We start from the raw sequence: 26,785 nt of genomic DNA on the forward strand, positions 1-26,785 counted from the left end.
ATCCCTTTAGACATAGGGAAGTAGGAGGGAAGGGTTAGCTCATCGGACAACGAAACAACCAAACAAACAAATTATATAGCCATTTACAATATGTAAAATAGGAATAGATAGGACCTTGCTTGGATGATGTACAGTAGAAGAGGGAAGGACACATGACAAGTTTGTATCCTCTCCTACAAAAGATTCCATCTATTTAAAATAATCAAAAACTACTGACTAATGCCATTTTCATAGAGTAATTTGTGAATTTGAAATGACCTCTTGTATCTGACAGTCCTGCTGCTGCTTCTTCTGGCTCTTTTGGGTGGTTGTACCCAGTGGCCTGCTCCTTCTCAACCCTTCGCTGCATGTTACCGGTGGTGTCTCGCGGAGTGATAAAGGGTCCGAGGAAGAAAGAAAGAACTATTTTAGGAAAAAAGTAAAACGGATGTCTCCACAAAAGGAAGGCATCATAGGGCGACACCGTAAATATGTTCAATATGTTCAATCACTAAGACTAATAAACAATTTTCTACAAAAATATATTTTACTTACAAAATATGGACAATTGTTATTAAGTGAATTTTAACATTGTGTATGGAGGTATTGTTGGAATAATTGTATATAGTTTTTATCTTTTATCTTATATTTTCTCCTTGTGGTTTCATTTGACTATTTGATATTATAGCCTTTCATGATGTATGTGTGAGTAAGGATGTGATGAGTTGTCTGCAGGCAAAGATCATAAATGGAGCTGAGCTTGCTGAGGAGGAAGCAATCCGCAGTTAAGGAGGTCATAAAGATGAAGGCTGATTGCGCTGAACAGAAGACGCACTGATCCTGGAAGATGGGGAGACTGTGGAAGTGTGTTGTTAAAAGATAAAGCTGTTTATGACCTGTTTACGATGCAGCTGTTGTTTCCCATCCTTTAGAGAGCAACGTTCTTTGTAACTAGGGACCCCCGAATGATAATAAAAAGAGAGGTGCGGACAGATGCTGTTCAGAGCGGTGCGATATTTGTAACTGAACACATCTTGACCGTTCTCCTCGCTGCGAGTATAAAACTAATTATTTGTCTTTCTCTTCTTTTTGTGATGTCATAAGTATTGTAGGTTGTTTAAACCTGACAATTTGGTCCTTCGAGAGCCGGATTCCAACTACGCCTGATGATTCCAGCGGGTTGGTAGACTCCAGGAAAAGACCGTGCGCACGGCTGTCTTCATAAGGGAGACTCACAGACCCTTCCCGGGACTGGATCTCGGCCCGCCCGCTGGGGTCTGACGGCTGACGGAACTCCGAGAGAGAGGAGAGGACAAAGTGGTGAGTTGAGTTTGGATTTTAAAAGTGTGACGAATGACTGGGGGTCATTGCGTGAAATAAAAAACCCTGTAAATCCTAGGCCCTAACAGGTAAAAGCAGTGCGGCGGAATCCTGTTTAAAGTATTAAGGAGTAAGACTGAAAATTCCGTGTTTACAGGGGACGACGGAGTCCACTTAAGTAAGTCCGCGTTTAAGTATTTTAAACAACAAAAATACTAAGAAAATTCCGCGTTTAAAATGTGTGCATGTGAGAGATCAATGGAGGATTTAAACCACTAGGTTTTGCCTCATACCAAAGCAGTAGGATCGAAAGTGACTAACTTTTGTGGATGCAAAGGCAAGAATTCTCCACTCAAAAGAGTTGAAGTGAGAATTACCACAAAAAGGAAAATCTTCTGTCACCCTACTGAGCAGAATAATCCAGCATTTAGAATACCCTAGGTATTTGTATACTGGACTAAATTAAAAAAAGAAAATGGGAAAAGGGGCGAGTAAAAATTTATTGAAAAATGAATTACAATGCAAAGATTGGAAGTACATAAAAGCACAAGATCCGAGTAAATTAAAATATTTAGATAAATGGATAACCACATATAATTATGGTGGTCGATTAAACTCTCAAAAATTTGTCAATCTACAGGATGCAATAATTAAAAAAACAAAACATGACCCAAGAAAAATGGAAAAAGAAGGTTATGAGGATGTAGATTATTGGTTAAAAGTAGCTAAAAGGAGAGAGGAAGGAGTAAAGAAGCATATGGAGGAAGAGAAAGAAAAGGGAGAAGAAAATTGTAGGAAACAATTATTATTTTATAGAGCAGAAGATAATGAGACTGGGTGTGTTGGGGCTCGACGGGGACAACCAGGAAATGCAGCTATACAACCACAAGGAGCGCAAGAGCAGGATGAACAGATAGATGAGCAACCACAGGCACATGCAACAGCTGTAACCTCATCTATTTATCCAGGTTTGCCTCCACAGGACCCACCCCCTGAATACCCCACTCCACCACAGACTAGATCAAATACGATCCCCCTAGGATGGTCTAGACAGTATGGGAGAACCTTTTCTCCAACTTTAACTCACTCCCCAAGAGTAGTCCCCGCAGCTCCTAAATTAGTCCATGACGAAAACCCTAGTCTAACAGAAGCATATCCCATGATACAGGTGGCCAATCCAAACGTTGGAGATAATCAACCAATGCCATTTTGGTATATAGAACATGGACAATGGATGGTGTTAAAAAGGCTGTGGAGGGAGTAACCTCCCCCAGAGAGGATCCCATTCAGTGTGGAGAAGATTTGGAGAGTCTTAGGAGATCTCATCATTTGAATGGTGAGGACGTTCAACAAGTATGGATGACAGTCACAGGAACTGACTGGCATCACGTTAGGGGAAATTGGAACCCTATACATAATAACGCAGTACTTGCACATAATGACCAGGAACTAACAAACAGAGTGAGGGGATTAATCGATAGGCTTACAGTTAGATACAGACGCAGAGCTGACTACGCAGAAATAGCCAGAGTGAAACAAAAAGAGGAAGAACCTTTTGAAGAATATAGGATTAGACTGACAAAAGTGTTTAAAATACATAGTGGTCTACAAGAAGATGAAGACGAGCAAGGAGCTTATCGACAGCAGTTAAAAAATGCACTACATGCTGGTTCCAGGGATGTAATTAATACCTGGGTAAGGAGACATTTTAAAGGGTTCTCCACAGCAAATTTAGAAGATTATGTAAATCATGCCCTCCATGCAGAAAGAGTAATGAAGGATAAAAAACAAAAAAAGATAGTCAACACCTTTTTTCAGCAAGAAGAAGAAGGAGAAGAACAGATTTATTATCAGAACAACAGAGGAAGAGGAAGATTTAGAGGCAGAGGACAAAACCACAGGGGTCAGAGAGGAGGAGTGAGCAGAGGAAATTACAGACAATACACCTCAGGGTGTTGGTGTTGTGGGAAAGAAGGACATCTGGCCAGAGACTGTCCAGAGAGGAGAAAAAATTATTCAGTGTGACTAGGACAGAAAACAAGTGAAATTGTTCCAAGTACCTCAGACACCGATGAAAACAAAAAACCAAAAATACAGGGGCAGGATATCCTCCTAAATTTCCAGGACCTTCTCTCCCTAGATAACATAAAACCTTTAGTTACCTTACTGTTAAATGGAAAATCAATTACTTTTCTTTGTGATACCGGAGCATGCAGGACTACCTGTAGAGAAACAATCCCATAATTCCAGACTTAGTGATCAGCAAATAACAGTAAGGTCAGCTAGTGGGAAATTGACGCAAGTCTGTGAGTCTGAACCAGTTTGGATAAGAGATCCCAATGGACAGTCATGCCAGCTATCTATTCTAATGTTCCCTGAGTGTCCGGTGAATCAATTGGGACGAGATGGATTACTACATCTGGGGTTAGCATTAATTCTGACCTCAGAAGGACATATTGTAGTAAAGTGAAAAGCAGAACTCAGCCAAGGAGATTATTTCGTGTTAAAAGGAGTAGGACTACCTTATTACCACTATTCACTGGTTGTTCCAAATAAGCCACCCCTAGACATAGGGACAGCTTTATTAACAGAAGGAAGAAATGTCATTACTCGACTACAAGATCAGATGACACCAGATGATCTACATATTACCATGTGGTATAAAAATACTCCTGGACCAGATAAAACTTATGAAGAAGCGTTAACTAAAGTAACCCCTACCAAAGTCATGGTAACTTATGTTTATGCAGATGGGAACAGTACGTCAGTTGCTGAATTAGTGTTAGCGGAAGACATTAGGAAGCTCTGCAAAATGTGGACACCTCCACACATATCTTTATTCAAGGATAAAGAACTCAAGTGGCAGGACATGGGAAGAATAGTGCAGAGGGGAACAGATGCCACAGACTGGTTTCCAACAACAATGAATACAGAAACTAGTGCATCCACAGGAGTAACTAGAAAGCCATTATTTTGGACAGTGACAGTGCAGGAAGGAATACATTTGCATACAAAGAAAAAATGAGAAATATTCCTTACTGAACAGGAGGAAAAGTTCTTGAGTGAAGTCCCTGATAAGTTATGGTCAACAGACCCTACTGATGTGGGTTTAGTAAAAGGAGTGTTACCTGCCCAAATCAGGGCAAAAACAGAATACAGGCCCAGTGTAAAACAATACCCTTTGAAATATGATGCTCGTGAAGGAATAAAACCAGTAATAAAGAACTTAATAACTGAAGGGTGATAATAAAATGCGAGGACTCACCATGTGAATTACCACAAAAAGGTAATGGAAAAACAACATAATACAGACAATATTGTGTTAAAAGAGATGCAACAACAAAGCCCACCACAGGAGATAGAAACGTGGAAAAAACATGGAGCTGCCTTAAAAGATGAAATCTATATGTGACTAGATAATAAGCCTATCTTACCAAAGAACCTATATAAATGGGCAACAGTATTGAGCCATGGTGTGTCACATGTCTCAACAGGGGGTATGGTAGGACAGATACATAAATATTATAGTACATATGGATTTAACTCTTATTCAAAAAATGTTTGTAGAACATGTTTAACATGTGCAAAACATAATCCACAAGGGAATTTAAGATCACGAAGGGGACAATTTCCAAAACCAAAATACCCTTTCCAAACAATTCATATGGATTTTATTGAGCTAAACCACAGTGAAGGGAAAAAGTTCTGTTTAGTCATTATAGATGCATTTTCTAAATGGATAGAACTATTTCCAACTAAACATCCAGATGCCTTGACTGTAGCAAAAGCACTGTGTAAAGATATCATTCCCAGATATGGGATTCCAGAGAAAATATATAGTGATAATGGAGCTCATTTTGTAAATCAAATAATAAGAAAATAGGAATTATGCTTCACATGGATCTAAGAAACCATTGCGCTTACCATCCTCAAAGTGCTGGATTAGTAGAAAGAATTAATAGGACTATAAAGAACCGCCTGAAAAAGTGTATTGAAGAGACAGGAAGACCATGGACACAGTGTCTGGATCTAGTAAAACTATATATAAACATTACAAGCACCTCAGGGCTAACACCCTATGAAACGTTATTTGGAAGACCATATAGATTACCACAGTTAAAAATCAGTGGGAGTTAGATGAAGAAGCCAACCTAGCTGATTATATGAGGAGTATGTCAAACTAATGAGGACTGTTCTATTTCCCAGCAGGAAAATCAACTAGTGGAACCAGGAGACTGGGTGTTAATAAGGAGTGTAAAGAAGAAACACTGGTATTCACCTAAGTGGAAAGGCCCATATCAGGTATTACTAACTACTCCCACGGCAGTAAAAATAGCTGAGAGATCAACCTGGATTCACCTTACACATGGTAAAAAGGTCATTTCGGTTGAAAGCTCCGCCAGGGGAAGTGATTTACAGACTGATAATAGGGTGGACCCAGACATTTAGAGGCTGGAGAGACCCGAAAGTCAGTGAAGAAAATTAAGATACTGGAACCACTTAGAGGAGTCAAAATTTCAGCCAAAATGACTTTTAGATGGATGAGAAATGCTTTCCGGTGCTGGGTATTTATATTTTTTCTCATATTGATTTTTTTATTTTTCTGGTATTTCTGGGAACCAGTCAAGATGAATCAGAATGTAACAACACCTGCTATGAGTCATATGAAACAAGTAGCGCTAAATCAAGGAAGGCAAGATAACCTAACTATGTGTACTAAACAAACTTCTTATACTTATGGCATTCAAGTGTGTGTGATATCTAATACCACAGCTGTGGTGCTGATCCCACTCATTAGCTTGACCAAACAAGGAAGGAAAGTGCAGGATTATAGAAGTATAAATGGTACTTAACTAATGACAGAAGAGATACTTCATGGTCCACGATGGTAACTGATGAAGGAAACAATTGGACACCAGAATGGGGCACCACTGCTTATGCTAGTCATCAAAAGAAGTTGTTTAAGCTCCATAAAGCTGATAATGCAATCTAGGTAACAATTAACCTCACGCATAACTCTCTATTTCCTCCCGAATACGTTACATCAGGAGGAAAATGTTGGGGATTTCTCCTGTGGGTTTGGGTTTCAGGATCACACCCAAATTTTGACCTTTTTGTTTGTGAAGTAAAAACTGAAACGACTCTCTCCCCTAAGTCTCCTTCGAAGAGAGTAAAAATTATGTTAGGAAACTTAACCACAGATGACTGGTTCCAGGTTATTACTGGAGTATCAGGAACAAATAATAACTAGTTATTGATGGTAGAGCAAGCGGCTAACATGACTAAAAGAGATTGTGTTGTGTGTATGGGTCCCAGGCCTTTGTTACAAATAATTCCAGCTGTGATACCACAACCCTGTGTGATGGAAGTAATGAATCAAACTAATCCTAATGAAATGTGTCAGCACTGGGATTCTGTTTTTCCTGTAACTACAGCAGATAAAAACAAACCAGTATGCCATAAACGGGTCACCACTGGAAAGTACACATGTATAAATATGACAGAGAGAGGCAATAAATTGGGGAATCTGCAGTATGGTGTACTACAATTGTAAAAGTAAATAAGTATTTTAAACCAGTTTCTAGAGGAGACATTTGGTGGTGGTGTGGTGACGACAGGTTGTTTGATCGATTGCCTTCAAAAGTAACAGGGCTCTGTGCTTTAATTACCTTATTGTTACCAGTTTCAGTATACCCTATGTCAATAGATTAGGTAACACGTGGACTATCTAGTGTAATCCCACATGACTGGCGTAATAGAAAACGCAGAGCTGCAGCTTGGCAGGCTGAGGGAGACCCTACTTACATCGATGCTATAGGTGTGCCTCGCGGGGTGCCAGATGCATATAAATTGGCTGATCAAGTAGCTGCAGGATTTGAATCAAGTATCTGTTGGTGGTGTACATTGAACAAAAACGTAGACAGGATCAATTATATCCATTACAATGTACAAAAACTAGGAAATTGGACACAAAGCGGGTTTGAAGCTGTCCATGACCAATTGGCTTCAACTTCCCTGATGGCATTCCAGAATAGAATTGCTGTGGACATGTTGTTAGCTGAAAAAGGAGGAGTTTGTGCAATTGTTGGAGAAAAATGTTGCACATTTATACCTGACAACACTGCTGCTGATGACAGCATAACTAAAGCCATAGAAGGTTTGAGATCTCTAAATGACAAAATGAAGGAGCATTCTGGAGTAGACACCTCGATGTGGGACTCCTGGCTGGATGTGTTTGGGAAGTATAAAAGTTTAGTATCATCAGTAATAATTTCTTTTGCAGTGTTTGCTGTAATTTTGACATTGTGTGGATGTTGTTGTATTCCGTGCCTTCGTTCTTTGCTTAACCGTCTCATTACCACAGCTATTTCTCCTATGGAAGACAGAGTTACCCAACTCTATCCGTTACTTAAACATCAGGATGATGAAGATGATGAGGATGTGACTGACCACTTTTCTGACCTGTACCCAGATCCATCTCTATATGAATCTGCGATTTGAATGTCAGTAAGTGCCTCTGAGTGTAATTATATTAGTGCTCATGAAAAATTATCTTGCAGTAAAAAATCTAAAAGAAGTGGCTGTTTAAGTGATATGAGAATATGAGCAAATATAAGATAAACAGCGGGGAAATGTTGGAATAATTGTATATAGATTTAATCTTTTATCTTATATTTTCTCCTTGTGGTTTCATTTGACTATTTGATATTATAACCTTTCATGATGTATGTGTGAGTAAGGATGTGATGAGTTGTCTGCAGGCAAAGATCATAAATGGAGCTGAGCTTGCTGAGGAGGAAGCAGTTGAGGAGGTCATAAAGATGAAGGCTGATTGCGCTGAACAGAAGACGCACTGATCCTGGAAGATGGGGAGACTGTGGAAGTGTGTTGTTAAAAGATAAAGCTGTTTATGACCTGTTTACGATGCAGCTGTTGTTTCCCATCCTTTAGAGAGCAACGTTCTTTGTAACTAGGGACCCCCGAATGACAATAAAAAGAGAGGTGCGGACAGATGCTGTTCAGAGCAGTGCGAGATTTGTAAGTGAACACATCTTGACCGTTCTCCTCACTGCAAGTATAAAACTAATTCTTTGTCTTTCTCTTCTTTTTGTGATGTCATAAGTATTGTAGGTTGTTTTAACCTGACAGGTATGTCATTTTAATAGCAAGTAATAATTCAATATTATAAATATGTTCGCTTTATAGATCTACATTTTAATATCAAAATGAGTATTAAATATGTTATATTAAAACTTCTTACAGGATATAATATAGCACACAATTAAAATTAAGTATGGAAATACCTCTTTCCAGTACTATTTAAATGACTAAAGCGCATTCAACAGCGATCCGAAGTGAGCTGACAGTACGGATCATGCTTCCGGGACAGATCGGGTAATGACAGGGATTTCCCCAGTCCTTCCTGGTATATAAAAAGATAAAGAGAACAAGTAGAGTGACTTTTATGTTATGTCAGACTTTCTTGTTGAACTGGGTGTGACTTAGACTGAAGCAGAATGGCAGTTGCCTGTATTTTCTGTCTTTCCCTAAAGATCAGGGATCTCCTGGATGTCTGCCCATACAGTGAACTGATTGGGTAAAATGTCTTAAAATCTAGTGGCTGAGCAATAACAGGACAGTCTCTTGATAATAATATATGCATAAAACACCACCACACATTATTTACGCGACCACATGATTTTTATGCAATTGCATGTAAATTACGCAACCGTGCGTTTTTACGCTACCGCATTTGCACGTAAAAAACAGCGCATCCCGTTATTTTTTAAAATATTTGTCCCTTATTCTTAATTCTTAGATCAGTTCTCAGACTCCTCATCAGATTTAGTGTTAAATACAGATAAGGTTATTATAGTGGGGGATTTTAACATTAATGTTGACACTGAAAGTGATAGCCTAAATAGAGCCTTTAATGCTATGTTGGACTCTACTGGTTTTGCTCAAAACATTAGAAACCTACCCACCATTTTCTTTATTCTTTGGACCTTGTGCTGACATATGGCACTGAGTGTAAAGAAATAACAGTATTTAAAAAAGAAGGTAATTACTCATAGGAGACTGGCTCCCTGGATTAAGTCAGAGCTGCGTGCTTTAAAGCACAATGTTAGGAAATTGGAGAGAAAATGGCGCTCTACGCACATAGAGGACTCCTAATTAATCTGGATAAATAGTCCTCTGTTGTACAAAAAGACGCTTTGCCAAGCTAGAACAGCCTATGTCTCATCACTAATAGAAAAGAATAAGAAAAATCCTAGGTTTCTTTTTGGAACAGTTTCTAAACTTAGTAAGTAACTGTAGAAATGTATTTGTGTTTGAACTGCTGTGATCCAGTTGAGCTTCCTGAGTTATCAAAACTATTAGCTTCATCTGCAGGTTTCTTTACATAGCGGCAATTCACAACAAGTTGTCTCAAGGCACTTTACAAGGCAATTCAATCGAATCACATATATTTCAAGTTAGGATTAACTGGAATGTATGTACCCAACTAACAAACAGTGCAGTCAAATTAAAATTACAGACCTGTATGTTCCGTTTTTATCTTGAGAAAATAGTTGCTTATTCAATTCAATTCAATTCAATTCAGTTTTATTTATATAGCGCCAATTCACAACACATGTTGTCTCAAGGCACTTCACAGCAGTCAGGTACATACATTCCAATTAATCCTAACAATTGAACAGTGCAGTCGGAGTTAGCTTTTTATTCAAATTGGATAAAAAGTTTTTCTATCTAAGGAAACCCAGCAGATTGCATCCAGTCAGTGACTTGCAGCATTCCCTCCTCCCGGAGGAGGGAGTGTTTGAGCATTTACACAGTAATGATCTGTTTGAAGAGTTTCAGTCAGGTTTCAGGACTCATCATAGAACAAAAACCGCACTAGCGAAAGTCACTAATGATATTCTTATGGCCTCAGATAATGGACTTGTGCTGCATTTGATTTAGTCGATCACAATATTTTCTTAGAAAAGCTGGAATATGCTGTAGGGATCAGAGGAACAGCACTAGGCTGGTTTAAATGTTATTTGTCTGACAGATTCCTGTTTGTTCATGTAAATGATAAATTACTTTTAAAGTCCAGAGTTAATTGTGGAGTACCACAGGGTTCAGTGCTAGGGGTTGGACAATGAAACTGAAACACCTGTCAATTTAGTGTGGGAGGTTTCATGGCTAAATTGGACCAGCCTGGTAGCCAGTCTTCATTGATTGCACATTGCACTAGTAAGAGCAGAGTGTGAAGGTTCAATTAGCAGGGTGAGGGCACAGTTTTGCTCAAAATATTGAAATGCACACAACATTATGGGTGACATACCAGAGTTCAAAAGTGGACAAATTGTTGGGGCATGTCTTGCTGGCGCATCTGTAAGACAGCAAGTCTTTGTGATGTATCAAGAGCCACGGTATCCAGGGTAATGTCAGCATACCATCAAGAAGGACGAACCACATCTGTGGACGCAAGAGGAAGCTGTCTGAAAGAGATGTTCGGGTGCTAACCCGGATTGTATCCAAAAAACATAAAACCACGGCTGCCCAAATCACTGCAGAATTAAATGTGCACCTCAACTCTCCTGTTTCCACCAGAACCGCCCATAGGGAGCTCCACAGGGTCAATATACACAGCCGGGCTGCTATAGCCAAACCTTTGGTCACTCATGCCAATGCCAAACGTCGGTTTCAATGGTGCAAGAAGCGCAAATCTTGGGGTGTGGACAATGTGAAATATGTATTGTTCTCTGATGGGTCCACCTTTACTGTTTTCCCCACATCCGGGAGAGTTACGTTGTGGAGAAGCCCCAAAGAAGCGTACCACCCAGACTGTTGCATGCCCAGAGTGAAGCATGGGGGTGGATCAGTAATGGTTTGGCCTGCCATATCATGGCATTCCCTTGGCCCAATACTTGTACTAGATGGGCGCGTCACTGCCAAGGACTACCGAACCATTCTTGAGGACCATATGCATCCAATGGTTCAAACATTGTATCCTGAAGGCGGTGTCGTGTATCAGGATGACAATGCACTAATACACACAGCAAGACTGGTGAAAGATTGGTTTGATGAACATGAAAGTGAAGTTGAACATCTCCCATGGCCTGCACAGTCACCAGATCTAAATATTATGAGCCACTTTGGGGTGTTTTGGAGGAGCAAGTCAGGAAACGTTTTCCTCCACCAGTATCACGTAGTGACCTGGCCACTATCCTGCAAGAAGAATGGCTTAAAATCCCTCTGACCACTGTGCAGGACTTGTATATGTCATTCCCAAGACGAATTGACGCTGTATTGGCTGCAAGGAGGCCGTACACAATACTAATAAATTATTGTGGTCTAAAACCAGGTGTTTCAGTTTCATTGTCCAACCCCTCTATATGCTTCCAATAGGTAACATTATCAGGCAGCATGGGATACATTTTCAATGTTATGCTGATGATACTCAGCTTTACTATTCCATAAATCCTGATAAGCCCAACCAGTTAGATAGACTACAAGCATGGCTTGAAGACATAAAACCTTAGATGACTTTACATGTTCTGCTTCTAAATTCAAACAAGACAGAAGTTGTAGTTTTTTAGTCAGTCTATGAATATGTACGCCATTAAATTGACCTCTGGTAAAAAAAATTTAAAAAGTAAAAAACCATGGGGTTATTTTTGACCAGGACATGTCATTTAAATCTAATATTAAATATGTTTCTAGGATTTTCTTCTTTCACCTCCAGAACATTGCCAAACTTAGAATTATCCTATCCAGGAATGACGCTGAAAAACTAGTCCATGCATTTGTTACTTCAAGGCTGGACTATTGTAATTCTTTACTATCAGGATGTCCACAAAATGCAGTTAAAAGCCTTCAGCTGATCCAAAATGCTGCAACAAGAGTTCTGATGAAAATTAAAAAGAGAGATCATATTTCTCCTATTTTAGCTAACCTTCACTGGATCCCTGTTAAATCCAGAATATAATTTAAAATTATCCTTCTCACATATAGAGCCCTTAATGTTCTACCTCCATCATACATCAGAGATCTGATTGTTCCATATATTCCTAACAGAGCACTTCGTTCTCAGACTGCAGGTTTACTGGTGGTTCCTAGTCTCTAGAAGTAGAATGGGAGGAAGATCCTTTAGTTATCAGGCTCCTCTCCTATGGAACCAGCTCCCAGTTTTAGTCCGTGAGGCAGACACCCTGTCTACTTTTAAGGCAAGGCTTAAGACTTTCATTTTTGAAAAAGCGTATAGTTAGAGTGGCTTAAGTAATCCTGAGCTATCTCTGTAGTTATGCTGCTATAGGCTAAGACTGCTGGAGGACATAATGACAACTTTAACTCTTTCTGCTACATTCTCATACTACTCTAAAATGTTTGGTTAGTGGCTGTTATTTCAGCTTTTAACTTTGTGTTCTCTCTTTTTTTCTCTATTTCTAGAAGCTACATCTGACCTGTCTCTGTTTTTAGCTGTGGCACCTTCCTAGAGGGGGACATTGGCTAAGCTGCTGCTGCCAACAACTTAATGCAAACCTTATACAGATGACAGTAGAAGCTTAGCCAGTAGCTATGTCTAGGAGAGAGACAGGGTTAAAGACTGAAAGACAGGGCTAAGTGTTTCATTTGTATAAGGTGAGCATTAAGCAGCAGGGTTAGGGTTATCATCATCATCATCATGTTTATTATCTCCAAGGGGGCAATTATTATGAGGCACAGTAGGAATAAAAGAAAAAGTCGGCCTGACATAACATACCGTACATACAGTACATTGAAAATGTAAATATATTAAACATTTAAAAACATATTGGGTTATTGCAAAAGATCACAAAAAATGTTGTGATTGAGGTAGGGCTGAACAATAAATTTTTATTATTAATGATTAATCATTTATTAAATCGTGAACTAATTTAGATATCGAATAATCGTGAATGGGAGTATACAGACTACAAAAAAGCGGCGTTTGCTGAAAGAACTACCCACTCAGCGCAGTAATTAAGCCAAAATTGTACCAAAAATATAAACATTTTGAATTTAAGATGAAAAACTTTCTTGGTCTGTAAATATGCTCCATTCAGAACTCCTCACGTTTTAGCTTCAGCTGGTTTAAATTATGCAAAGACATTTCGTATTAAGCACCATTTGCTATTCAATAATTGTTAGTAGCAGCCCTAGACTGCAGGAAGAAATTATTTTTTTAAAACTATTCATTCTACACCAGGGAAGTGATCTAACAATAAGTAAAGGCTGCTAGAAATACACGTATTTGCCCTTAATTTGACCAGGTAAGATTATCTGCCAATAGAATGAGTATTTTGGCCCCTAAAAGAAGACAAATATGGTATGCACTTGAAATAAGATAAAATAATTGTCTTTTCTAATTTTAAATGCAAAAAATCTGATTGCATTGGAAAATTGCCTTACTTACGTGTTCAAATCATGGGCAAACACACTTATTTCAAGAAACAATTACTTACTATCATTCCACTTTTTGCAGTGTAACTAGAAGTCATTTTTGAAAGGATGATCCTGTTGCACCAATATCTGTTTTGCTTACAGACTTGACCTTGTCTTGTACAGATGAGTGAGATCCCTAAGGTTTATTTTGGGGATTTTTGTACATAATTTATCATTATTATGTCAGTTACTATATTTCACAGTTAAAAGACCAAAACAGCAGAGGCTATTAAAATTGAGAACAGACTCATTAAAACAAAAATAAAACATGAACATAAAAGTAGAATCCACATTAAAACCACAACCATGTCTTTTGCCTGGATTCCAACCCAGAAACTCCTTGCTGTAAGACAACAGCTCTACAAACAGTGCCACTGTGCACCATTATGATCAGTGGAAGAGATTGTTTGAACTTCCTCCGTCACTCTCTCAGTTTTGCTCCTGCTCTGCATTCAGAAACGTCTTTTGTTTTGAGATGTCTGTTTTAAAAAATTTTGAAGGCACTGCATTCAACTGGGTAGATTGGTTTTCTAATAAACGGTAAATGGCTAGTATTTGTATAGCGCTTAATCAAGTCCCCAGAAACCTCAAATCGCTTCACACTACATTCAGTCATTCACCCATTCATACACACGTTTACACAATGACAGTGTTAAGGTCCCCTCCTTGAACCACCACCTTAACTTGGTAGAGTGGTTTGAGTGCTTGAATGATCCTCAAGGCTATGTTGTCTGGGGCTTAAATGCCCCTGGTAGGGTCTCCCAAAGCAAACAGGCTCTAGGTGATGGGTCAGACAAAGACCAATTCAAGACATCTTCACGAGGAGCACACGTGACGCCGCCCGGTACAGTGAAGCCAGGGTCCCACCCTGGAGCCAGGCCTGGGGTCGGGACTCGTCAGAGAGCGCCTGGTGGCTGGGTTGCTCCTCGCGGGACCCAGCCGGGCAGAGCCCAAATGAGAGACGGAAGGACATCCCCAAGTGGGCCCACCACCTGCAGGGGGAACCATGAGGGACCGGCGCAAAGAGGATTGGGCGGCGGACGAAGGTGGAGACTTCAGCGGCCCGATCTCCAGATGCTTAGGCTGGCTCTAGGGACGTGGAACGTCACCTTGCAGGGGGGGAAGGAGTCTGAACTTGTGCGGGAGGTCGAGACATATCGACTAGAAGTAGTTGTGCTCACCTCCACGCACAACATGGGCTCTGGAACCCATCTCCTCGAGAGGGGCTGGACTCTCTTCTACTCTGGAGTGGCCCACGGGGAGAGGCGGCAGGCTGGGGTGGGTTTTCTTGTAGCCCCCCAGCTCGGCCGTCTCGTATTGGGGTTTACCGCAGTGGATGAGAGGTTCGCATCCCTGCGCCTTCGGGTTGGGGACAGGTCTCTGACTGTCGTTTCGGCCTACGGGCCGAGCAGTAGTGCAGAGTACCCGGCCTTCTTGTCATCCCTATTGAGGGTGCTGGATAGTGCCCCTCCCGGGGACTCCATTATTCTGCTGGGGGACTTCAACGCCCACGTGGGAAACGACAGTGACACCTGGAGAGAAACAATCGGGAGGAATGGCCTCCCCGATCTGAATCCGAGCGGTGTTTCGTTATTGGACTTCGGATGTTGGAGACATAGAGCCCAAGTGGACCATGTTCTCCGCATCTACTGTCGATGCTGCTGCCCGTAGCTGTGGCCGTAATGTCTACGGTGCATGTTGCGGCGGCAAGCCCCGAACCCAGTGGTGGACACCGGCCGTAAGAGATGCTATCAAGTTGAAGAAGGAATCCTATCGGCTGTGGTTGGCTTGTGGGACTCCTGAGGCGGCTGACGGCTACTGTGAGGCCAAGTATACCGCAGCCCGGGCTGTGGCAGAGGCAAAATCTCGGGCCTGGGAGGATTTCGGTAAGACCGAAGCGAGTCTGGCTAACCGTCCTGCGCCTTCAGGAGGGGAAGGCACTTCTTCGCCAACACCGTTTACAGTTAGGGTGGGGAGCTGCTGACCTTGACTGGGGACATTATCGGGCGGTGGAAGGAGTATTTTGAGGATCTCCTCAATCCTGCCGTCACGCATTCCCTGGTGGAAGCAGAGGGTGGGGACTTGGGGTTGGACTCTTTCATCACCCAGGCTGAAGTCACAGAGGTGGTTAAAAAGCTCCACGGTGGCAGGGCTTTGGGGTTGGATGAGATCCACCCTGAGTACCTCAAGTCTCTGGATGTTGTGGGGTTGTCATGGTTGATGCGCCTCTTAAACATTGCGTGGCGATCGGGGACAGTGCCTCTGGACTGGCAGACTGGGGTGGTGGTCCCCCTTCATAAGAAGGGTAACCGAAGGGGGTGTTCCAATTATAGTGGGATCACACTCATCAGCCTCCCTGGTAAGGCCTACGCCGGGGTATTGGAGAGGAGAGTCCAGCCGATAGTCGAACCTCAGCTTCAGGAGGAGCAGTGTGGTTTTCGTTCCGGCCGTGGAACACTGGACCAGCTCTACACCCTCTGCAGGGTACTCAAGGGTTCATGGGAGTTTGCCCAACCAGTCCACATGTGTTTTGTGGACCTAGAGAAGGCATTCGACTGTGTTCCTCATGGTGCCCTGTGGGGGATGCTCCAGGAGTACGGAGTCGGAGGCGCTTTATTAGGGGTCTTTGTACAAGCGGAGCAGGATTTTGGTCTGCATTGCCGTCCCTAAGTCGGACCTGTTCCCAGTGCATGTTGGACTCCGGCAGGGCTGCCCTTTGTCACCGGTCCTGTTCATAACTTTTATGGACAGGATTTCTAGGCGCAGCCATGGGCCAGAGGGGGTCTGGTTTGGGGATCTATACCGGATGCCTCCTGGACGCCTGTACGTCCCACTGGGAGGACGCCCAGGGGATGGCCCAGGACATGCTGGAGGAGGTGTCTGGGGAGAGGGACGTTTGGGTGTCTCTACTGAGTCTGCTGACCCCGTGACCCGGTCCTGGATGAAGCCGAACACGACGACGACAGTGTTAAGCTACATTGTAGCCACAGCTGCCCTGGGGTTGACTGACAGGAATGACAGAAGTAATACACTTAGACTTTTCAGTAAACTGAAACACACCTCTGTATGCACCATGAGTTTTTATTGCTTACTATGTGGCACTAGTGGTCTTTATTTCGCAGTATACAGACAAGAAATTGGGCAGAGAGAAGCAAAGGTCCAAGCATAGGGAATCAATCCCCGGATGACTGTATCAAGGGCTCAAAGCCTCTGTATATGGTGTGCACACTCGAACTCTACACCATGCTACACCATGCCTTGCCACTGCATGCTGAATGACTCAAAGAGCTCTTTTCAAACTGACAGCCATTTGAGTCTCAAAACCTTTGATGCCCAAAAATGTAGTATTTACACAAGATTTACACAAGATTTAAGAAAGAAAATGCTTTTGTTATAGACTGCTCTGTAAAAAAAAATCATTTCAAATCATTTTAGTATCATTGTTTAAGGATAAGAAGCAGTTTGCAGGAGAGTTCTCAATAAATTTCCCAATCCCAATGACTTACTGATTTCTTTTTATGGTACAACTTCTGGCCTCAGAGGCATGGCTCTGGAGGAAAACCCGAAGTTTGGGAGGGTCACAGATGGTGGGGATAATGAAGTGCCCCATCTCATGGAGACTAGGTGTAGAGCGATTACTGTCAAAGAAAGAAACAATAAAGCTTTTATTAAATATAAATGGTAGAGTGTTCCAAAAACTAAGTAAAAGTTATTCGATTCAATTCAGTTTTATTTTTATAGCGCCAATTTACAACACGTCGTCTCGAGGCACTTTACAAAGTCAAAGAATCATACAGATTTCAAATCGGGTACATACATTCCACTTAACCCTAACTATGCAGTCGGATTTAGTTTATTATTCAAATTGGTTAAGAGTTTTTCTATCTAAGGAAACCCAGCAGATTGCATCGAGTCAGTAACTTGCAGCATTCACTCCTGGATGAGCATGTAGCGACAGTGGAAAGTCACTTGCATTTACTTTGCAGCAATCCCTCATACTGATCATGCTTGTAGTGACAGTGGAAAGGAAAACTCCCTTTTAACAGGACGAAACCTCCAGCGGAACCGGGCTCAGTGTGAGCGGCAATCTGCCATGACCGACTTGGGGTTTGAGAGAACAGAGCAGAGACACAAAAACAACACAGAGGCACTGCTCCAGTAGAACTTTCTGTAGGGAAAAAAAGTGAAACATTAACGGTTATAGCTCCATCAGAAGCTTAATCTAGGAGAGAAAAACAGCTATGCAGATTAACTTTGAGCCAGTTTTCAAGTGTAGAATATCAAAGAGAGCACGTATAGTTAGTCACAGTAGAAGCTTAGCCAGTAGCTGTCTAGGAGAGATACTGAGTTGAACGCTGAAGGACAGGGGCAAGTGTTTCAGCTGTATAAGGTGAGCATTTAGTCATTGGCAGCAGCAGCAGGGGACCAATGTCCCCACCTCCAGGAAGGTGCCACAGCGTAACACAGAGCAAGACTCTTCTAAAAAGAGAAAACAGAGAGAGAGAGAACATAAAGTTAAAAGCTGAAATAACAGAAGTTAACAAAAAAATAGAGGGTAGGATGAGAATGTAGCAGAGAAAGTGGCCATTATGTCCTCCGGCAGTCTAAGCCTATCTCAGAATAACCTAAGCCTTGAAAATAGACAAGGTGTCTGCCTCTATTCTGGATTTACCAGTGAGTCAATGAAGCCAATAGAATTCTGAGAAATATGATCTCTCTTTAATTTTCATCAGAACTCATGTTGCAGCATTTGGGACCAGCTGAAGGCTTTTTAGTGCATTTTTTGGTCATCCTGATAGTAAAGAATTACAATAGTCCAGCCATGAAGTAACAAACGCATGGACTGGTTTTTCAGCATCACTCCTGGATAGGATATTTCTAATTTTGGCAGTGTTCTGGAACCGAAGATCTCAAACTTGGACTCATCAGACCAAACCACAGATTTCCACTGGTCTAATGTCCATTCCTTGTGTTCTTTATCTCAAACAAGTCTTTTCTGCTTGTTGCCTGTCCTCAGCAGTGGTTTCCTAGAAGCTATTTTACCATGAAGGCCTGATTCACACAGTCTCCTCTTAACAGTTGTTCTATAAATGTGTCTGCTGCTAGAACTCTGTGTGGCATTGACCTGTTCTCTAATCTGAGCTGCTGTTAACCTGCGATTTCTGAGGCTGGTGACTCGGATGAACTTATCGTCCGCAGCAGAGGTGACTCTTGGTCTTCCTTTCCTGGGGCGGCCCTCATGTGAGCCAGTTTCTTTGTACCGCTTGATGGTTTTTGCGACTGCACTTGGGGACACTTTCAAAGTTTTCCCAATTGTTCGGACTGACTGACCTTCATTTCTTAAAGTAATGATGGCCACTTGTTTTTCTTTACTTAGCTGCTTTTTTCTTGTCATAATACAAATTCTAACAGTCTATTCAGTAGGACTATCAGCTGTGTACTGTATCAACCACCTGCACAACACAACTGATGGTCCCAACCCCATTTATAAGGCTTGAAATCCCACTTATTAAACCTGACAGGGCACACCTGTGAAGTGAAAACCATTTCAGGTGACTACCTCTTGAAGCTCATCAACAGAATGCCAAGAGTGTGCATAGCAGTAATCAAAGCAAAAGGTGGCTACTTTGAAGAACCTAGAATATAAGACATATTTTCAGTTGTTTCACACTTTTTTGTTCAGTATATAATTCCACATGTGTTAATTCATAGTTTTGATGCCTTCAGTGTGAAGCTACAATATTCAAAGTCATGAAAATAAACTCTTTGAATGAGAAGGTGTGTCCAAACGTTTGGTCTGTACTGTATATATATATAGTAAAGAAAATTGGCCCAAGCACTGAATCCTGTGGTACTCCACAATTAAACCCTGGAGTTTGATGATTATTTATCATTTACATGAACAAACTGGAATCTGTCAGACAAATAAGATTAAAACCAACCTAGTGCTGCTCCCCTGATCCCTACAGGATATTCCAGCCTTTCTAAGAGAATATTGTGATCGACTATATCAAATGCAGCACTGAGATCTAACAGAACAAGTACTGACACAAGTCCATTATCTGAGGCCAGAAGAATATCATAAGTGACTTTCACTAGTGCTGTTTTAGTGGTATGATGAAACCTGACTGAAACTCTTCAAACAGATCATTACTGTGTGAATGCTCACACACCTGATTAGAACTATTTTCTCAAGAATTTTAGATAAAAACAGAAGATTGGATATAGGTCTGTAATTTAGTAAATTATCTTGATCAAGCAAAGGCTTCTTGAGTAAAGGTTTAATTACAGCTACCCTAAAAGCCTGTGGTACATATCCATTTACTAAGGATAGATTATTCATATCTAAAATGGGTCTGGTAAATTTAGGGAACACTCCCTAAATAACATGGTTGGAATTGGGTCAAACATACAAGTTGAAAGTTTAGATAAACTAATATTTTTAACTCAGGAAGCTCAACTGGATCACAGCAGTCCAAACACAAATACGTTCTACAGTTACTAAGTTTAGAAAATGTTCTAAAAAGAAACCTAAGATTATTCTTATTCTTTTCTCTTAATGATGAGAAATAAGCTGTTCTAGCTTGGCAAGGTGTTCTTTTATACAACAGTAGACTATTTTTCCAGATTAAGTAGGAATCCTCGAGGTGTGTAGAGCACCATCTTCTCTCCAATTTTCTAACATTGTTCTTTAAAGTACGCGGCTCTGAATTAAACCAAGGAGCCAGTCTCTTATGAATAATTACCTTCTTTTTCAGGGGTGCTACATTGTCTAATGCACCACACAGTGAGGAAGTAACACTATGAACGAGAGAATCAATTTGTGAACAGGAAGGAACTAAATTATTGCCCTCATCTGTGTTTTTCTGTGATGAAGAAATTAAAAATGGAACCGATTCTTTAAAGGTTGTTAAAGCATTGTCTGATAATGAACTACTATAATGAAATTTTCTGTCAGGTGTGGCGTACTCAGTTAAATTAAACTTAAAAGTTAAATTAAATAGTCAGACAGTATAGAATTATGAAGAAATACTGTTATTTCTTTACACTCAATGCCATATGTCAGCACACGTTCCAGAGAATGAAGACAACGGTGGGTAGGTTTGCTAATGTTTTGAGCAAAGCCATTTGAATCCAAGATAGCATTAAAGGCTATGTTTAGGCTGACACTTTCAGTGTCAACATGAATGTTAAAATGCCCCACCATAATGACCTTATCTGTATTTAACACTAAATCAGATAAGAAGTCTAAGAACTGATCTAAAAATTGAGAATAAGGGCTTGGAGGACGGTGCAAAAAAACAAACAGAAGTGGTTTCAGTGCTTTGCAATTTGGATGATGAAATTCAAAAGACTTGTAGCTATTAAGTGCTCTGGGACTAATCAATAAATCAAACTGAAAGATGGTTGCTACTCCTCTTTCTTGCCCAGTACTTCAAGGTCTGTGAAAATTTTAATAATTAGAAGGAGTTGACTCCTTTATAGTAAAATAATCCTTTTGCTGCAGCCAGGTTTCTTAGACAAAATAAATTGATCTGATTATCACAAATTAAATCCTTAAAAAACAAAGTCTATCAAAGTCGTTTCAGTCTGAGTTTTATTTATTTCTTTGAGATTTTCATAGTTTCCTCCTTTAGATAATTTCTTAATCTATTCACTTTTTGCTGTGGGCAAGACAGCCTCCTCTCCACTGTCGCTACATGTATGCTCAGTATGAGGGATTGCAGCAAAGTCCACTGTCTCTACATGCTCATCCAGGAGGAGGGAATGCCACAAATCACTGACTGGATGCAATCTGCTGGGTTTCCTTAGACAGAAAAACTTTTTATCCAATTTGAATAAATAACTGAATTAATTAGGATTAATTGGAATGTATGTACCTGACTTTTGTGAAGTGCCTTGAGACGACATGTGTTGTGAATTGGCGCTATATAAATAAACTGAATTGAATTGGATTACACTGTCTGTTGTTCACAAGTACTGCCAGGCCACCTCTTTTGCATTTGCTGGCCCTCTTTAAATCTCTGTCTGCTCGTATGGTCAGAAAGCATGGCAGAGAAATACTGCATTCCAGACACTCTAGCTGGGTCCTTTGTAGGGCTTGGAGTTCATCCAACTTGTTTCCCAGCGATCTCACATTGCCCATAATAATCGATGGAAGAGATGGTTTGAACTTTCTCCTTCTCTGTCTTCTCTTTGCTCCTGCTCTGCATCCATGGCGCCTCCCTTTCAATTAATCAGGGATTTGGGGTTGTAGCTGAAGTTATATTATAGCTTTTGAGATATTAATTAGCTGCTCCCAGCTGTAAAAAAAACAAAACTACCCAGTTGACATGGTGACGTATCATAACAAATGTCCAAAAGTAATAAAAGTATCAGCAAAAATTCTTCTATTTGCACAGGATCCAATACCAGAAATGTTAAATGTCCAAAAAAAACAATGTTGTTCGTACTTGTCGTCTTCACGGGGACAGCAGACTCAGAGACACCTAGACGACCCTCTCCCCAGACACCACCTCCAGCTCCTCCGGGGGGAGCCTAAGGCGATCCCAGGGCAGCCGAGATACATAGTCCCTCCAGTGTGTCCTGGGCCATCCTCTGGGCCTCCTCCCGGTGGGACCTGCCTGGAACACCTCCTGAGGAAGGCCTTCAGGAGGCATCAGGTATTGATGCCCGAGCCACCTCAACTGGCTCCTCTCAATGTGGAGGAACAGTGGCTCTACTCCGAGCTCCTCCCGGATGGCCGAGCTCCTCACCCTATCTCTAAGGCAGTGCCCGACCACCCTTCAGCGGAAGCTAATTTCAGCCGCTTGTATCCGGGATCTCGTTCTTTCGTTCATGACCCAAAGATCATGGCCATAGGTGAGGGTAGGAACGTAGACCGACCGGTAAATCGGGAGCTTCGCTTTTCGACTCAGCTTTCTCTTCACCACAATGGACCGGCACAGCGTCCCCATTACTGCGGCAGCCACACGATCTGTCTGTCGATCCCCGCTCCATTCTCCCCTCACTCGTGAACAAGACCCCAAGATACTTGAACTCCTCTGCTTGAGGCAGAAACTCCCCTCCAACCTGAAGAGGACAAGCCACCCTTTTCTGGTCGAGAACCATGGCCTTGGACTTGGAGGAGCTGATCTTCATCCCAGCCGTTTTACACTCGGCTGTGAACCGCCCCAGTGCATGCTGTAGGTCTTGGCTAGTGGGGGCCAGCAGAACCATGTCATCTGCAAAAAGAAGAGACGAAATCCACTGGTCCCCATGGCTGCGCCTAGAAATCCCGTCCATAAAAGTTATGAACAGGACCGGTGACAAAGGGCAGCCGTGCCGGAGTCCAACATGCACCGGGAACAGGTCCGACTTAGTGACGGCAATGCGGACCAAACTCCTGCTCCGCTTGTACAAAGACCCCTAATAAAGGGCCCCCGACTCCGTACTCCTGGAGCATCCCCCACAGGGCACCACGAGGAACACAGTCGAATGCCTTCTCCAGGTCCACAAAACACATGTGGACTGGTTGAGCAAATTCCCATGAACCCTTCAGAATCAGAATCAGAAAAGCTTTATTGCCAAGTATGTTTTTGGACATACAAGGAATTTGTTTTGGCGTAGTCGGTGCAATACAATACAAATTAAACAGTATAAACATATCTACAATATAATATAAATGTATGTGCACAGTTTTAAGTGAGTGAGAGTAAATGTAGAGCAGTATAGGATGCCAGAGCGGTACAACAGTGCAGGTGATCATTGTGCAAGTATGGCAGTGCAAGTAGAGCAGGAGTCCAAGCTGAGCGTTAATGTAACGCATAGAGTTGCAGGTTACAGGTGTCCTGTCTGCAAAAAAATAAATAAAAAAGGGGGGGGGGGGGGGAGTGTCAGGGTGGTTTCCGGGGCTTTGTTAACAAGGTTGGTGGCAGATGGGAAAAAACTGTTCTTGTGGCATGAGGTTTTGGTCCAGGTGGACCGCAGCCTCCTGCCAGAGGGGAGAGTTTCAAAGAGTCTGTGACCGGGGTGGGAGGGATCAGCCAGCATCTTCCCTGCCCGCTTCAGGGTCCTGGAGGTGTACAGGTCCTGGAGTGACAGTAGACTGCAGCCAATCACCTTCTCAGCAGACCAAATGACACGCTGCAGCCTGCCCTTATCCTTTGCTGTAGCAGCGGCGTACCAGATGGTGATGGAGGAGGTGAGGATGGACTCAATGATGGCTGTGTAGAAGTGCACCATCATAGTCTTTGGCAGGTTGAATTTCTTCAGCCGCCACAGGAAGAACATCCTCTGCTGGGCTTTCTTGATGAGGGAGCTGATGTTTGGCTCCCACTTGAGATCCCGGGAGATGATGGTTCCCAGGAAGCGGAAAGATTGCACAGTGTCAATTGTGGAGTCACAGAGGGTGATGGGGGCAGGTGGGGCTGGGTTCTGCCTGAAGTCCACAACCATCTCCACTGTCTTTAGAGCGTTGAGCTCAAGGTTGTTCTGGCTGCACCAGTCCAACAGGTGGTCCACCTCCCATCTGTACGCCGACTCGTCACCATCAGAGATGAGTCCGATCAGAGTGGTTTCGTCCGCAAACTTCAAAAGCTTGACAGACTGGTGACTGGAGGTGCGGCTGTTGGTGTACAGGGAGAAGAGCAGAGGAGAGAGAACACAGCCTTGGGGGGAACCGGTGCTGATGGTCAGGGAGTCAGAGACGTGCTTCCCCAGCCTCATGCGCTGCTTCCTGTCAGACAGGAAGTCAGTGATCCACCTGCAGGTGGAGTCGGGCACACTCAGCTGGGAGAGCTTCTCCTGGAGCAGAGCTGTGATGATGGTGTTGAAGGCAGAGCTGAAATCCACAAACAGGATCCTGGCGTAGGTTCTTGTGGAGTCCAGGGGCCGGAGGATGAAGTGAAGGTCCAGCAGTAGAATCTGGTCCAGCAGTAGGGGGCTGGTGGGGGGAAACTTCAGGGTGGGGGTTGGAGGTGCCAAGGCCCCTCTTGAGGTTGGGGAGGTGGGGGTGGTGGATTATGGCTGCAGCTGTTGGGGGGTGTCGTTGGGGATGGTTGCAGGACTGTCCCTTTGTCTTTCAAAGCGGCAGTAGAACTCGTTCAGGTCTTTGGCGAGGCGTCGGTTGTTGATGGAGTGGGGGGCTTTCGGCTTGTCGTTGGTGATCTGCCTGAGTCCTTTCCAGACAGACGCAGAGTCGTTGACTGAGGACTAGTTTTGGAGCTTCTCAGAGTACAGTCATTTGGCCTCTTTCACTGCCTTGCGAAACTTGTACTTCGTCTCTCTGTATATTTCTTTGTCCCCACTCCTGAAGGCCTCTTCCTTATCCAGTCTTAACCTTCTGAGTTTGGCTGTGAACCAGGGTTTGTCGTTGTTGTAACTCACCCTGGTGCATGATGGTACACAGCTGTCCTAAAAGAAGCTGATGTAGGAAGTCACAGCCTCTGTGTACTCGTCCAGACTGTTGGTAGTAGTCCTGAAAACATCCCAGTCTGTACAGCTTAAACACGCCTGGAGATTCTCCACAGCCTCACTGCTCCACTTCTTTGTCGTCCTCACAACAGGTTTGCAGAGCTTTAGTTTCTGCCTGTATGCAGGAATCAGGTGGACCATGATGTGGTCGGATTGGCCCAGTGCAGCACGTGGGACGGCGTGATAAGCGTCTCTGATGGTGGTGTAACAGTGATCCAGAATGTTGTCCTCTCTGGTCGGACATTTAATAAACTGTCTATATTTGGGGAGTTCGTGGGTGAGATTACCTTTGTTAAAGTCGCCAGCGACGATAACTAAGGCGTCCGGGTTGGTCCGCTCCACACTCAGTATCTGGTCGGCGAGCATGTGCTGTGCAACCTGCACGTTAGCTTGTGGCGGGATGTAAACACCGACCAGGATGAACGAAGCGAACTCACGGGGGGAATAGAAAGGCTTACAGTTTATGATGAAGGCTTCCAGGTCTGGAGAACAGTGCTGCAGAATCACTGTCACGTTGTTGCACCAACCACTGTTGAGGTAGAAACAAATTCCTCCACCTTTCGCTTTGCCGGAGAGTTCCGTGTCTCTGTCTGCTATGTAGAGCTGGAATCCTGCCAGCTGCAGCGCAGAGTCCAGTATTAATCCACACAGCCACGTCTCCGTGAAGCACAAAACTGCCGATGAATAAAAGAAAAACAAAACAAAACAGTGCGCACCAACACGCCGAGGCGACCATCTGCGGCGCCATCTTAACTTGAGTACCCTCCTGAAGGTATAGAGCTGGTCCAGTGTTCCACAACCCAGACAAAAACTGCACTGCTCCTCCTGAAGCCGAGGTTCGACTATCGGCCGGACTTTCCTCTCCCATACTCTGGCATAGTTCTCACCAGGGAGCTATAGTTGGAACACACCCTCCGGTCACCCTTCTAATGAAGGGGAACCACCATTCCGGTGTGCCAGTCCAGAGGCACTGTCCCCAACCGCCACGCAATGTTGAAGAATGTTGTCAGCCATGACAGCCCGGACTTGAACATCCAGAGACTTGAGGTACTCAGGGCGGATCTCATTCACCCCCGAAGCCCTGGCACCGTGTGACTTCAGCCTGGGTGATGAAAGACTCCAACCTCAAGTTCCCAGCCTCTGCTTCCACCAGGGAATGCATGACGGCATGCATTCCCAAAAATCTATTTTATCCACCACAATAGGAATTTGAGTTCTTCAAAGAATTACTCAGAAGGAAAAGTAACAAAGCTACTCCAACCTGCTGCCACCTTGAGCGTCGCAATTCGTCGTAGTCATTCAACTACAAATGTGATTAAATTTCAGTTTTTAGTTTTTTCTGTATTATGCTGTTTGCGTAACAATAGTTTGAGGTTAACTCCAAAGGGTATATCTATTCTTGTTAATCAACTGAAGTGACAGGTAGACAGAATTGTGATCCCTAAGCAGACTAGTGCTGACCTCTCATCTAATAGGTCTAAAGAAATCATTTTTTAACATAAAAAAGTAATCAATACAGGAGTATACGTTATGAACGGCGGAGTAATATGTGTAGTCTTGACCTGATGGATTCAATTCC

At 42.7% G+C, this 26,785-nt stretch overlaps 1 protein-coding gene across 6 annotated transcripts in view; it reads right to left on the reverse strand.

Moving 5' to 3' along the window:
* tcaim (T cell activation inhibitor, mitochondrial) overlaps positions 1 to 26,785 on the reverse strand; it is a 173,805-nt gene that overhangs the window by 50,152 nt on the left and 96,868 nt on the right. For 4 of the 6 annotated variants that reach the window (XR_007037059.1, XM_047357356.1, XM_047357341.1 and 1 more), the window contains exon 9: positions 17,259 to 17,390. The exons of 1 other annotated variant lie outside the window; for it this stretch is intronic. Coding sequence is in view for 4 of the 5 variants with exons in the window: in XM_047357356.1 (XP_047213312.1) it covers positions 17,259 to 17,390 (132 nt within the window). In the remaining variant the exon portion in view is untranslated. Of the gene's footprint in view, positions 1 to 17,258; positions 17,391 to 17,784; positions 17,921 to 26,785 lie in introns of those variants that run through there. One more of the 6 variants, XM_047357363.1, reaches the window with a different exon arrangement.

Source organism: Girardinichthys multiradiatus, chromosome 3, assembly GCF_021462225.1.
Source record: "Girardinichthys multiradiatus isolate DD_20200921_A chromosome 3, DD_fGirMul_XY1, whole genome shotgun sequence".
NCBI classification, from domain to species: domain Eukaryota; kingdom Metazoa; phylum Chordata; class Actinopteri; order Cyprinodontiformes; family Goodeidae; genus Girardinichthys; species Girardinichthys multiradiatus.